This window comes from Arvicola amphibius, chromosome 14, assembly GCF_903992535.2.
Source record: "Arvicola amphibius chromosome 14, mArvAmp1.2, whole genome shotgun sequence".
Lineage (NCBI taxonomy): Eukaryota > Metazoa > Chordata > Mammalia > Rodentia > Cricetidae > Arvicola > Arvicola amphibius.
The window spans coordinates 51,722,773-51,737,734 of record NC_052060.1 but is presented as its reverse complement, the minus strand read 5'-3'; the positions used below and the strand labels follow the sequence as shown (position 1 = coordinate 51,737,734).

The following is a 14,962-nucleotide window of genomic DNA, read 5'->3' as shown; positions in this document are numbered from 1 at the left end:
GGTGTGAGAAGCAGGCATGTGAGCCCATGGAACCAGAATTATGGAGGCTATGAGCCACCATGTGGGTGCTGGGAACGGAACTCAGGTTGTCCCCAAGAACAGCAATGACAGCCCTGGAACGAATCTTTTACTTTCTTACAAATTTTAATGTTATTGACTGTATGATTTTCTTTGCCGAGATTTGCTGTAAGCCAATGGAGAAAGATCAGGGGTAAGGAGCAGAAGGAGAATCAGACAAATGATTCATGACTACAGGGTCTTGGGGTACAGACAATGCCAGGGCAGAAGCAGCTCTGAGAAGCTAGTTCAAATCTCACTCCACACCAGTAGATCTCATAGCCCCTGAGATACCTCAGCTATGCCATAAATCCGTGTTTGAGGTGATCTTAAGCTCTTGCTATTAGCCCAGATCTTTACTGAGTAGCTTCTATGGACCAAGCCGCAGAGTTCCTTCACCACTTGCTCAAAAATGAGAGATCTCTCATGGAGACAAGGTAGTTAAAAGGAGTGTGATATGAAACTCACACTTGGAAGCTGTTGAGAGACATTGCGTTTTAACACACAGTAATAATGAAATACAGCATTGTGAAAATAAATTTATTTGAGAAAACACACATCATATATTCTTGCTTGACATAGGTAAATCCCCACCACAGTGGGGATAACTTGTGAAACGGAGGCCACTTCAGGTTTAGCACCACTCAACTGTGTGCACAGGCCAGGGAAAGCTCAGCTGAGGAGATACTCATATGGTCTGCTACATCCCGCCGACTGGGCTGAAAGACCCAGCGTGGCATGCTGAAGAATCAGGTTCACAGAACAAACAGCCATCTTTTGGTTAGTGCCTGAGTGCGGGACTTTTCACGGCTTACCCGTCCTCCAGCTTCAAGCCTTAATTTGGAATAGAAACCAAATATATTTCTGTGCTGGCCATGAATTAACAACTGTCTTCAAATCCAAGGATTACATTTTTAAAACAAACCTTTTTCTGGCAATAAGCACATACTTTTCCCTGGTTTTAATATTGCTTACACACTCTGAAACGCTAATATTTTTCAGCCCAATTTTATGATGTCACAAACGAGCAGACTATTGATGAATTCTATTATCACACTTCAATTAACTCCCAGGAAGGGCCAATCCTCTGCCCTCCATGTTCGAAAAAGGTAGCTTTGGAATGTCACGTCTGGTCAGAAGCTGGCAGACACTCCTCCTTCTGGATCCACAATTCAGTAAGACAATCTTGTAGTGAACTTCTGCTCCCTCTGGGGTCTCTCTTCACCGCCACAGGAGAAAGAGGTCTGGACTTGATTGACATTAGCAGAAGGGTTTTAGTCAATGAGAATCAAGTGGTCATCACTTCCTCTCCTGAAACAGAAAAGGAGATGAAAAATAAAGAGAGCAATAACTTAAGAATTTTTGTTTGGGTAGTTTTGTTTTGTTGTTGCTGCTGCTGTTTTAGACAGGGTCTTATGTAGCTCAAGCTGGCCTCAAACACTGTAGCTGAGAATGGCCTTGAATTCCTGATCCTTCTGCCTCCCCTTCCAGAATACATGCATTGTCATGCTTGATATTCACATTTTTTGAAAACTTTATTATTTATTTAGTAGTGGTGGGAATCAAACTGAGGGCTTTACCCAGTGTAGGCAAGTGTTCTACCATCGTGCTATATCCCTACTCAGAATTTCCAAAATCTCTACAAAAATACTGGGACACTCTATGTTCTAGACACACAGCTTACGTGAGCTACTGTGAGAGAGGAAGAAAACTGAAGAAGGGAAACATTCGCACTCTGGGGCTTGGAGAGACTTCTGGAAACAACCTGTGAGCAGCCACCATCTCTCAGGACTGTGGTTTTATAGAGCCTTATCGGTGGCTACGAAGGCCAGGCTCTCCTTCATGGTGGAGAACATTCGACAGCTCGTGTCTGCTCAACCGAGTCTTTCTCTCCAAAGAGCCACAGCATGTGAGGTCCAGGAAGAGGACTCTTGGGCCATTTTGCTCACCCTGACAATATTGCAGACATCAAGTGGTTCAGGAGGGTGTGGGATATATTCATCTGGGTACAATTTTAGGGGTATTTCTACCGATGTTTTGCTGAGAAGGGAAGACCACCCAGAATTGGGTAGCCCTATTCCATGGGCTGGGGCCTTGGGGTGGACGAAAAGGGGAGAAAGAGATCAAGGGAGCACCAGGGTTCATCTCTTTCTGCCTCTCAGCTGTGTGTGCAATGTGGCCAGCTGCCACGTGCTCTGGTTGCCAAGCTTTATTTGTTCAAGCCCTGAGCTGAGGCAAACCCTTCTTTCCTTCAGGTGTTCCTCATCAGGCATTTTGCCATAGCAACAAGGAAAGTCACTACTACGATAGCTGCACAATAGGAAAACAAACCCAGGGATCTGCCTTCTCCTTCTCATTTCTTAGGAGGCAGCTGCCAACTAAGAAAATTAATTCTCGTTTATCCTGGAGTCTATGGCAGCAATTTGATGCTCTGAGAAGATGAAATCAATTTAGCAAACATCTCAGAAGATCTTATTCTATGTTACCAGACATCTTTGGACGTGGTCCGTTACCCCATTGCAAGCCTCGAGATGCAGAGTGAATTGGTTCTCAAAAACACACACCATGTTTAAGGGCTTAAGCCGTTATGGTCTCCCCTCTTCCTTTAGGAATTTGAATTATAAAATTCTCCTCAAAAACATGGGTAAGGCATACCTTAAAAATGTCTATTCCCAACCCAGGTGAAACACAGATGTGTGCCCTTAAGAAAATCATCCCCATCTGACCTCCATTCTGGTTCCCACACAACTGGGTAGCACACTCTGGTCACTGAGATTTATACCATTCTTTGGTGTGGGAGGTCCTTCTGTCTATGTGTTGCTTTTATTGGTTAATGAGTAAAGAACTGCTTTGAGCCTATGGCAAGGGCAGAACAAAACTAGACAGGAAAAGCTAGGTTGTATGCTGGGAGAAAGAGGGAAGAGTCAGGGGGACACCATGGAGCCACCGCCGGAGATATATGCACTACCGCCGGAGATATATGCACTAAAACTTTGCTGGTAAGCCACGGCCTCGTGGTGATGCACAGATTAATGGAAATGGGTTAAATTAAGATGTAAAAGTTAGCCAATAAGAAGCTAGAGCTAATGGCCCAAGCAGTATGTTAATTAAAATAGTTTATGTGTGGTTATTTCTGGTCTAAGCTAGCCGGGTGGCCGGGAACCAACAAGCAACTTTCCTACAATATTTCTTGCAGAGTCCAAACAGCCAGCAAAGCCCAGCTGAGTATGATAGAGCTACTGATGCGGGGGTTTAAACCAAGAACGCTGTGATGATTTGAAAGAGCATGGTACCCCATAGGCTCATACATTTGAACACGTAATCCCCAGTTGGTGGAGCTATTTGGAAAGGACTAGGGGGTGTGGCCTTGTTGGAGGTGTTTCACTTGGAGTGGGTTTTGAGGTTCCAGAAACCCATGCCATTCCCGGTTCGCTCTTTCTGCCTTGTGTTTGTGAATCAGGATGTAAGCTCTCATGTGCTGCTCCAGGGCCTTGCCTACCACCATGCTCCCCACCACGATGGCCATGGCTTCTACCTCTGACCCTGCACACCCCAGTAAACTCCTTTTTCTCTATGGTGCCTTGGCTGTGACGTTTCATTGCAGCAATAGAAACTAGTAAACAGTAACTAGGAGAGACGCCAGCAGTTCCTCCACAGCAGGTCCCCATCTGTCCAAGGAACGGAGGAGTGCCACATCCCGAGAAGGGAGAGAATGCATCTAACGTGCCTGGAAGCTCACCTCCAAAATAAAAGGCCTCTTCCTTTGGTCCCTTAAGAGTCCGGCCTCTAGACTCAGGCCACAGTTTATCTCCTAAAGAGGCTCTCACAGGGTTCCTAAGAATTTTAATCATGTCCTGGAGCTTTCGACACAAAGCGTATTGTGTAGAACATTGTTTTACAAGAAACAATTTATTTCTCAAACAGATTTGTGCAGGGGAGGAAAGAAAAGAAAAACCAACTGTTTCCCACCACACGCTGACCTCAGAGTGCAGCGTTAACTTTGGAATGGCTTTCTTCCAGCTGTAGACTCAACACTTACCTCCTCAGACAGCAGACACAGGATAGCAAGGCCGGTGGTTCTTTCTGGTACCCATCTTTGCCACTGCGTTCCTTCAGGAATTTCTGCAGATCCGTTTCAGGAAACCCATTTTGCTGGTATTTCTTTTGAAAAGCACACAATGCTGTTACCTGCTTTCTAGAGTGTGAGAAATTGTTCCCCTTGTCAACAATGCAAACCCAACTCTGAGAAATTAACTTCAGCCGTGTGAGTTCAGATCCAAGAAGGACTATGAGCAATGATGACTCAGTCTGTCAGTTCTAGAACATCTGAGCCAGGGATGCCCTGGTAACTGAGAACAATGGGAAGGAAAGCGCCAGAAAACCAGCCAGGGGAGAAGGGAGAAGACGTGTGTTGAAAAGAGGAACTCGCGCGTTAGTAGTGAGACCAGCAGATACATTTCACTCCCCACTCTGCCCACTAGAATCAGACAGGGTCATAACCTGCCTTCTCTGCATACATGAAGTTGGCCAGAAAATGGGATGGGGGTAGATTTTTCTCAACAGACAAAGAGAAACCCTAGCTTCCAGTCAAGCTTAGTAAGGTCATCCAGCTCAACACTGATACTTGCCCCCACACAAAGACACTACCATTCCAAAGACATGAATTTTCATGGTAAGAGCCTGCAATTCTGTCCCAACACACCCTGCTACAGGGACCAGCTACCACGTACATTGTGACTCTAATCGCTGACCAGCTTCCTTCTGAGTTAGTACAGGAAGGGCTGAGCAGAGGGTAGCACCCTGTGTGGTTTAGGCATTGGTGCTGAAGTAGCTTTCCTAGCACAAACATCTGTTGTGGAGATTCCAGTTCCAAAGACAGTGATCTTCCTTGAAGCTCTAATTCAACCACACAGGCCCCATCTGAAAGGGTGTGGGACACATCAGGGCTTGGGAGAACTGGAACCTTCTCTTCCTTTACCTTAAGGAAGGGTGCACTACGAGTGTTCCTACCGCTGGGTGTGAGGTATGTCACTAACCACCCAGTTGTCAGGGCGACAATCACCTCCCATCCCTGGAAGTGACCCTGAAACCTGAGCTCCAGGTAGCCATGCAGGCAGGAGCATCTGTCAAGTTAACTGCACTCAGTTTTTCTTCCTCCCTCTTTTCCCAGCGTGCCTCCAAACCAAACCACCTTGTTCAGGGTAACAAGTAAAAAGTTTCATATACTGTGCTGGCCAGTTTTATGCCAACCTGACACAAACTCAAGTCATCTGAAAAGAGCGGATCTCAATTGAGAAAATGCCTCTATAAGATTTGGTTGTAGGGCATTTTCTTAATGAATGATTGATGGGGGAAGGGCCAAGCCATTGCTGGTGGCGCCATCCCTGGGCTTGTAGTCCTAGATTCTAGATGAAAGCTGACTGGATAAGCCATGATGAGCAAGCCAGTAAGCAGCATCCCCCACCCCCTGGACTCTGCATCAGCTCCTGCCTTCAGGTTCCTGTCCTGACTTCCTCCAATGATGGAATAAGATAGTAAAGTGTAAATCAAATAAAATAAACCATCTCTTCCCCAAGTTACTTTTGGTCATGGGATGTCATCACAGCAATAGAAACCCTAAGATAAGTGCATATTTATAATTAATCATCAAAAAGGTCTATTTTATGATTTTTAAAGACTTGAATAAAATTGCGTTTCAATAAGATTACAGCCTATCTCATGATCCAACCCACACAACGTTTGCGGTGCTTTCTGGCAGCAAACGCTGACCGTGGCTTACCTTGACGGTGTGATAAGAATCGGTGATGAGAGCAATGAAAAGGCTGAGGACCAGGTATATGAAGAGGCTGATGAAGGAGTAGAGGTAAAGGCGACTGAACAGCCACACCAGGGTGCTCTTCTGCTGGATCTGAGCGAAGGTAGCAAACATGTCGTCTCCGTTGACCAGAGAAAACAGGCATTCGGATACTATGTTCAGGTTTTCGAACTGCAGGGGCAAACACAAAGGAACTCCTGAGTCTCGCACCGGAGGGCAGGAAGTGGGGAGCTACAGCTGGCTTGTTTTCTTCTGTTTTGTCGTCAGGAGAGCTGTGGGGTGTATCTTACAGCCAGCTACACATGGAAGTGCTGAAGACAACACGAGATCAAAAGGTTTTCCTAAGTGGCCGTACCATAGACTTCCCAACCACGTAAGAAACACTTTTCTGGAGACTTTCACCCTCCAGAGTGGACATACCACAGCTAAGACAGACTACAGGGCCAGTGGTGCTCTGAACTAGTTCTCGGCGAGAGGAGGAAGAGGTTGCGTCCAGTGACTACGCGGGACTGTGGCGCTGAGACACAGCAATGGCTGAGCAGAGACACTGGTGCTGAGCTGCACAGGGTCTCCATGGGACAGGCATGCATCAGGCTCAAGCCATCTCACAAGCAGACTCGAGGGAAGGTCAACCGAGCCATGGGAGTGGTGTGACTTGGTGCATGCGTCTTTAAAAACTAAAGGCATGTGGGAGAGCTCCTAGAAGAGGGGCAGCCCAAGGGCAGGTGCCAATCAAAAGTGGCACTAGGAGTCCAAGTGAAGCAGCAGGTCCTAGCTAGAGAGAAAGACTCTGGAGAAAGGGTGTCCGCGGGAAAGGTCAGGGCCAGAATCATACGATGGTGAATATTGATGCATCTCCTGCAGGTCTCTGAGGAGTTTCCAGACTAGTTAAACTTAGGTGGGAAGGTCCATCCTATATATAGGTGGCAATATATTATAATATTTTATAGTAATTATAATCTATAATAATTCATATTATAGATTATCAGGACTTAATAAAAGGAGACAGTGAGCTGAGCACCAATGTTCATCTGTCCCTGCTTCCTGACTGCAAATGCAACGTGACCAGCCACCACGACTTTTTCCTCACCATGGTGAGATGTGCCCTCAGATTGTAAACCAGAGCAAACCCTTCCTTCCATTTCCTTTGTTAGCTATTTTGTTTCAGCAGCAAGAAAAATTACTGCTTATCAGCTTTAAACAGTTCTAGACACAGTGCATCTGAGGTACGAGGTGGGAACTTGGACTTTAGGTGGTTCACAAGAAGGCATGCCCATGGAGCTTAAGCACTGATCTGAGGCTGTTGAGGGCCATAGAAGTATGCAACAGGTGATAACTAGTGTTCAGATGCCAACTCACCAGAGGAATGATTCTCTGATGGAGGAGAATCCCATCCAGGAAAGGCCTGTAGGACCACTGACTCTGGAAACTGTTGCTCCTGTCTGTAATTCCACATGTGCAAAAGCAGCTGTGGTGTCTCCACAACACCTGCACTGTAGTGTGTAATCTCAGGTGATGTATATATGTAATCTCATTATTGCATCTCAATCTTATTGGCACATATATCCATGAATGGTCAGGAAGGTGACTTCTCATTAATCTGTACAATTTTGGTATATAGAAAATATACTAGGATATGCTTCCTAAGTAGATATATTGTCCCATAAGGACTCTAAGGCACTTAAAAGCTTGCTTTGTTCCTTTTACTCAGACTAACACAAGAAAACAACGATTTCTCCCCAGTCTAAGACAAACTGCACACAATCAGCTCATTTTCACCTCAGAACAAGTTCAAACTAGACTAAACATTTCTGTAAGTGGATTATAAGTTAAAAACTTTACAGATATGCACAAGGACAAAGTCACAGATGTCCAACCAATGTTATTAACACAAAGCATCCAAAAATACTACGTCAATTTCTCTAACTAAACTCAACTGATAACACAGGTTAGCAGCCACTTCCTACTAAATTCCTTAGGAATTGCCAGGCGGTGGTGGCGCACGCCTTTAATCCCAGCACTCGGGAGGCAGAGGCAGGCGGATCTCTATGAGTTCTAGACCAGCCTGGTCTACAAGAGCTAGTTCCAGGACAGGCTCCAAAGCCACAGAGAAACCCTGTCTCGAAAAACAAAAACAAACAAAAAAACAAAAACAAATTCCTTGGCAATTAACACTCTACACAAACTTCTAATCTCAGTTTAGGATCTAAAACTCAAAGTTCAGCTAACTAACTGTTTATTGTTTAGGTCTCAAATAACAATCAATTAACCAAGTCCAAAGAAAATTAGTCTTATGTCCCACTACTGCGGGCAAAGTTTCACAATTAGCCAGGACTGCAAAGGATAGTCTGGCCTTGTAGCCGAAGTTACAAGGTTCCCCTTTTTATGTTCTGCAGTTACAAGCAGGATAAGAAAATATATTTTTAGGATGGAGATGTTTTCAATGCCAGTGTCCAGGAAATTGCCAAGCACCATGTCCCAGTCTATGTGTTGCCATGGTAAATGCCTCGGTTTACCCAAGAAATGTGCTATGACCGGTGCGATGTAAAAACTTGAAGCTGTAGAGGTAGAATTAGAGCAACAATGACGAGCATGACCCTCAGATCATGTGTGAAATCTTCCAATCCTAGCTCGTGAGAGGTCTTCTCTGAGTTACCCTGGGCAGTGGCTTTGGGAGCCTGACTTCCAGACTGCTAAACAAAGCGAACAGAATATCGCCAGAATCTACAGCAGTCATCCTGGCTTTGAGAAGTTAACAAACTGCTGCCACCTCCACTAAAACAAACTGCATACTATTAATAAACATGTCCCAGGAGCCAGGGGTTTAAACAGTAGATGAATATGAGAAACTCATGGAGGAATAATGACTTGTTAAACAAAAAACAATAGTTTTCAGAAATATATGAAGCAGGTTACTGTAGAATTTTTAATCAAATTCTGACCTCAGGGTCTCTGTGTTCATTAATTGAGCACTGGGGACACCCAAGGCCTCAATAAGCATCTGGCACATCTCTACATGGGGGAGGAAGGAAAAGCTGTAACTTTGCAGGTAACAAAATGAACCGCCCATCACCCTATTCCAGAAAAGGGCTCTCCTTCCAAATTCCTCTATGTCTGTAATGATTCCAACCTCCAACCAAAAGGAAGGTCTGGACCAAAATAATCGAGCACATTCTACTTTGTGCTGACTTGGCCAGTCCTCCCTACTCCAGGGTCCTCTAAACCCTGTGTGCTTTATGGGGAGAACACCCTTTCTCTTCCATTCTGATGCCAGGGCTAATGTTGACTTATTATAGAAACTGCTAGGGAAGTCTTTTGTGTGCCAGTCTCTTTCCCCTGCCATCCAAACTGAAAAGAACAAACAAACAAAGCCCCCAAATCTCATAAAGATAGCTTTGAAGGCATCGCTTGTTTATGGCCATGAAAACTAGCACAAGTGCAGAAGGCTCCACTAAGTTCTTATTTCCTGTCGCCTCATGGTTCCTGCTTGTCGGTATTAGCATCCACACTTAGCTGCTCCCAGAGCACATTGCCCTGGCAGAATTCAGTCTTTTCATCTCACATATCCTCCCTTCTTCTCTGTATCAAACAAAGTCAACATTCAGGGGCCAATTCAAAGTCTACTTAGGGATAGAGTCTCTGTCCACTTTAGCCCCTGATCCACTGTCAGCAAAAACTACAGAGAATACAATAGGGCTGTCTTCTAAGCACTCTGAGACACATTTCTGCACCTCAGTGGGAGAGCAAAGACCACATCTTATACATGTTGTCCTACATACACTGTGCATGTAAATGCATTGCCCAACTCAACACTAGTGTATTCAAAACTACTATATCTCTCCTTCTGTAGCCAAATAGGACTTAGCCCAACACACCAAGTTCAAGCCAATACCCAATAAAGTTTACTGGGTCATTTTTCTACCACAAGAATGGATTATAACCAAAGTCTGTTTTAGTGGCCAAATTTCAGACACATGAGCATAAAAGGGGCCCCTGGTCAGGTGCTAAAGTGTCTCCAGTTAGGTAGCACACTGACAAGCCCGTGTCCAGGTGCTTTTCATGTCAGTGTGAATGAGACAAGGGAGGATTCTCTTGCTCCCGACTTGATGGGGATGGATATACAGTCCATCAAGGCCATAAGGCAGGGCAGTGGCAGGGTACAAGAACTGCTTGCTTGCCTCCCAGCAGGACAACAGTCAGGGTGCTCCCTTGCTTCTCCTCTTTTCCCCTTTTTATTCATCCTGGGCTCTGAGCCCTTACAATGATGCCACTCCCCTTCAGGATGAGTCCTCCCTCCTACACTAGAACTTTCTGGAAATGCCCATGTGTTTATGCCTAGAGGTGTGTCCTCGAGGTGTGATTCTCAGTCCAGGCAGGCTGATCATGCAAATTAACTCGGAAGGCAGGTCAGTCGTCTCTCTGAAGCAAATTTGATGAGTGCCTGACACACTCCAGGCCCCAGAGTGGGCAGTGGAAACATGAGGAGGAATGAGCCACAACCAGTGCCTTCTAAGACCTCAGGCCTGACAGAGCCGTGTGTGTGGAGACTGTAAACACTCAACGGGTGTTTTCCTTAAAAGCCCTGGTATGTTCAGAAAGAAATAAAATGTGTATGCTGCTAATGATGTTTATGAATGAGCCGAGAGACCTTCTGCTTGAATGCAGATCAAACCCGCATTCCCTTATGTAAGAGAACGGTTTAATGTATGCTCTGAGAGGAGGTAGCAAGAATCTCCTGTAATAGTTAGGTAGAATGTTTCAGCTGGCTTGTGATTATTTTGAACAAGCAAAGTATCTGGGCAAGGCCAAAAGCCTTGGAAATTTCAGGATTTTGTCCATGGCCTCAGCAGAGTGCAATGGTTCTCCAAAGCCTTGTTCTTCTTGTTTGTAAAATGAGGGCAATGCAAAAATGATTATTTATGCATCATAGTTTAAGAAAAATAATGTCCCCTGGAGACGGGAAATGTAAAATCCACATTAGAGAAGTCCTTAATAATTCAAGATGAGGTTTGGAAGATCGTCGGCGCTCTTTAAGTCTCTGTGCCCAGACGTCTTCAGGGAGCGTGGTGCCAAAGTCCATTAGTGCTGGAGACGGACATCGATCTGACACTTCTTGTTCCTGAGCTGCATCACTGCCATCAGATGTGTAGCGAGAAGACAGGAAGCTCGGGAATCTGGAGCTTTGATTCCCAGTCAATTGCACCAAGGAGGATTTTCATGACACCTTTCCTTTAGAACTTTTTTCTTGTCTCTTTTAAATGATGAATGGCTTTCACACTCCAGATTGCTGGGCTTCTCAAACTACTAATGAAGTGTTGGCCATGATGCTCGACTGTTCTAGGGTTTGGGTAGGCCTGAAGAGCCTCTGCTATAACCCAGACATTCTAGAAGATCAGTTGGGGGGGGGGGCGGCAGTGCTGCTGGGGGCAGTAAAATTTTCCAACTTCAAATTTAAAGCGGCAACCACATGGGGCAGGAAAGCCCCAAGTTCCAGAATCAGGCTTCTGTTTGTTCACCTACTGACCTGTGCAAACCCAGCCCCTCTCTCTCCCCGTCCATCAGCCTGGCTGGAGGTGGGAGTGAGGGGCATCAACCGACCAGTCAGGGCTGCTAGAGATGGTCTCATTTCAGTTTGTGAGGGAGACAAACGGAACTGGCACAAGTGAAAAGCCTGCCCAAAACTGTAGTCGCCCACCACATGTGGCTGTTTAGCACGTGATAGGCAGTCTGTGGAACTGAGGTGTTTGGGTGTGTCGCACCCTTGGTAGAGGGCTTGCCAACATCGACATCCACAGATCTGAACCGTAGTCCTGCATAAACAGGGCATAGTAATGCGTACCTGTAAGCCAAGGACTCAGGAGGTTGAGAAAGGAAGATGTTTAAGGTTAGCCCCTGCTAGATGGCAAGTTTGAGGCTAGCCTGGCCTACACGAGAATCTATCTCCAAAAATAAAGAAATAATAGCTAAGATGAGACATGTAGGGGGCTCCAAAATCACCAGACTTTAAGGAAGACAAAAAGCAAAAGCCTGAGGACCCAAGGTGTCTTTGCTTATGGGCCAAAACAAGGATTTGGGCTTTGCTAGGCTTAACAAGACACACACTTAAAATCAGCTCTGTCCTGCTCTTCTTGATTTTCATGAGGATATTAGAATATTTTGAAGTGTGATTTGTGGCTCACGCTTTGTGGTCTTTGGCCAGTGCTGGCCCAGGACACCGCAGCTCCACCCCCATCCTTTGGATGACAAAGATGAACATATGTTCACTTAGGTGCACTTAGGCTCACCAGCAAGTGACCAGGTCTTCAGCAGGCGATCCGGACACACACCAAAGGAACATAGCTGAGGAGGGATCCCCAAGTACCACCTGCCTCTCAGGTCAAACTGGATGTCCTTTTCAGACAATAGCAAGAAAAGCACTGTAGGGTATTATTGGTCAAAACGAGATTACCAAGATGGGGCAGGTCAGATTTGACGCTGCATTTGCCATCTAAGCAACCACAGAAATGGTTTGGTATATTAAGGTTTCTATTCTCCGTAAGGGATGCTATCATCTCACGGGAGAGAAGATGATGAGATGGTGAACTGTATCGTGGACCTCAAAATGTCCCCCAAAGGTCCCTGTGACAAAGGTTTGATCTCCAAGCTGTAGTACCATTGTGTACCCTTAAGAGGTAGCACCCATTGGGGGACATGCCTTGAAGGGCAGACTGGAAACCCAGCCCTTCCTGTTTCCTCTTCCCTTCCTGGGTACCATGTTGCAAACAGGACATCCCCTCTATCATGTCCTGCCACGATGCGCTGCCTGGTCCCAGTCTCTAGGGCACCAGGACCAAGTGACTCCGGACTATGAGATAAAATAAACCCTTTTTCCTTAAAAGTTTATCTTGTTGGGTATTTTATCACAGAGGCAGAAGGCTGCCAGGAGAGCAAGGGAGATAAAGAACTTAGACGAAGGGCCTAACAAAAAAGTGGAAAAATTGCAGCCATTCAGTAAACTTCAAGCAGTATTAACTGAGAACTTTCCAGAATAATGGTGAAGGATGGAAGAGCAGCACGGAACGCATGACAAAGAACACAGGACCACTTGTCCAACTGTCGTGGGTCCAATGGATTGATGAAACCCAGGTTAGGCTCAGTATTTATTCCACACGGTACAACAGTGCCCTCTAGTGACAGAGAGGTAGAGACGCTCCAGGAGCAGGAGGCAAGCAAGACAAAGAAAACTGCAAATTCTCCGGCCTTGATCAGACAGTGGGCTCTCCATGTTAGAGTTATCATATCAAAGAACTGTTTTTACCCATGAATCACCTTCAAAGAAGTGTCACAAAACAGAAAAATCAATCGGCTCATCAAGATCCGCAGTTAAGCTGCAGGTTATCACTCTGTTCATCAGACTGCTTTGTCTTGTAAGAAAAATCGAGACTCTTTTTGGACACATTAAATATGACAGAGAGGGAACCCTGGGTTCCAAACTGGGGTTTGATTGACGTGGAGGAAGGTCTGAGCTGTGTGTGTCACTCAGCCTGTGAACATCTAACCAACCACAAAGCTTGCATGTCAAGGTCAGAACTTAGAGTTGAGCTATTATTGGAGGGAATCCTTTGTGCTTCCTGCCTCATTTGTCCTTGCTGGGTGCCTGAGGAGAGTGTGCACATAAAGGGACTGTGTGTGACGTGAGAGAGACCCTGGGACGTTGTGTACAACACCTACCCCGCGGACAAGAGGGGGCAACTGCCGTCATCCTTTCTGTTGACTCAACAGCCAGGAGGCTGGGGAAGAAACACTGTAAGATGCGCTGACTCTTCTTATTGTTTGGCTTGAACACAGTCTCGCTGGTTCTCTTCACTATGTCCTGTAAATCATCACACCATTTCAAGATAGAGTCTCCTGCTTCTAAGGTTAGCCCTGAACTCGCTCTGTGGTCCAAGCTGGTCTTAAACACACAGCATCTTCCTTCCTCAAAGCATTTGGGATTATATCATGCCGCCCGACTGTGAGCCTGACCATGAGCCTGACAGTGAGCCTGACAGTGAGCCTGACTACCCTGGACTTACGATGCTGCCTGAAGGGAAGTAACAGAGACTCTGATTCTGATCTTCAATAAGATGAAAACCTGAAGTTTGATCAAAACCACCCTCACAAATGTGAGCTCATTTCAAGAGAAAGGAAGTGCTCGCCTGTGGTAGAGCCGTTACTCCTCTCTACTCAGTCAATATGGACATAAGACCTAAACTTCACGCTAGAGCGATTCTGTCATAATCTTACTTTTCTTACGATTTGCTAACAGTGATCTCATGTGCAAACGCTTTCCAGTGCTGAACAACTGGTCGAGTGTCAGGTCCTCCGCCAGGCTCAGGCTCCTAGGAGAGGTGAATTTTCCCACCTCCTGTAGAAGAGTGGAGGGGGTGAGTGCTGGAGGCGCAAGGGGAAGGGCCCCAAATGCCCTCGATCCGGAAGGAATTAGCGCTACTCACCTTCTCGTGGTACGGTCCCAAGACAATCCAGCCGCAGAACATGTAGCCCAGGTAGATCATACCAGCACATGCACAGAAGCGGAGGACTTTGGGCAGTGAGGCCTGCATGGTTAGAATGAGCACCTGAAAAACAATGGCAGATGCAGATGCGTTGGAAGATGGAAGTGAGCAGGTAGGACCCAGAGGAGGGGGGAGTGTCAAGCGTGGTGGCGCTTCTGGAAGCTTACATTGTATGTCTGAAAATAGCCCAGGTATCTGATGACTCCAACCCAGACCAAGAGCGTTGACGTCCCGAGCAAAATACTGCACAGATCATAATTTGTGAGGTTCTAGGGAAGGAAAGGAAAACACAGGTGAGTGGAATGGCCCAGTTCCCTTGCTTGTCTACCTCCCTTTAATGGGTGAGGACTGGCTGTCCCCGACCCATATCTGTCACCCCAGTACTGGGGAGACTGAGGCTGGATCCTGTGAGTTCGAGGCCAGCCAGGTCTACAGAGCAAGTTTCAGGACAGGCTCCAAAGCTACAGAGAAATCCTGTCTCGAAAAACAAACAAAAAAATCCCCCCAAAACAAAAACAAACAGACAAACACACAAAATAAACAAACAACAAAAACA

At 46.0% G+C, this 14,962-nt stretch overlaps 1 protein-coding gene across 1 annotated transcript in view; it reads right to left on the bottom strand.

Moving 5' to 3' along the window:
• Positions 1 to 1,243: 1,243 nt before the first annotated feature.
• The window catches only part of Mcoln2 (mucolipin TRP cation channel 2), a 46,665-nt gene continuing 32,946 nt past the window's right edge, over positions 1,244 to 14,962 (bottom strand). The window contains exons 10-14 of the mRNA XM_038311560.1: positions 14,574 to 14,675; positions 14,347 to 14,469; positions 5,837 to 6,043; positions 4,097 to 4,218; positions 1,244 to 1,368 (exon numbers count right to left, since the gene is read on the bottom strand). Of these exons, the coding sequence (XP_038167488.1) occupies positions 1,332 to 1,368; positions 4,097 to 4,218; positions 5,837 to 6,043; positions 14,347 to 14,469; positions 14,574 to 14,675 (591 nt within the window). The 3' untranslated portion in view covers positions 1,244 to 1,331. The remainder of the gene's footprint in view (positions 1,369 to 4,096; positions 4,219 to 5,836; positions 6,044 to 14,346; positions 14,470 to 14,573; positions 14,676 to 14,962) is intronic.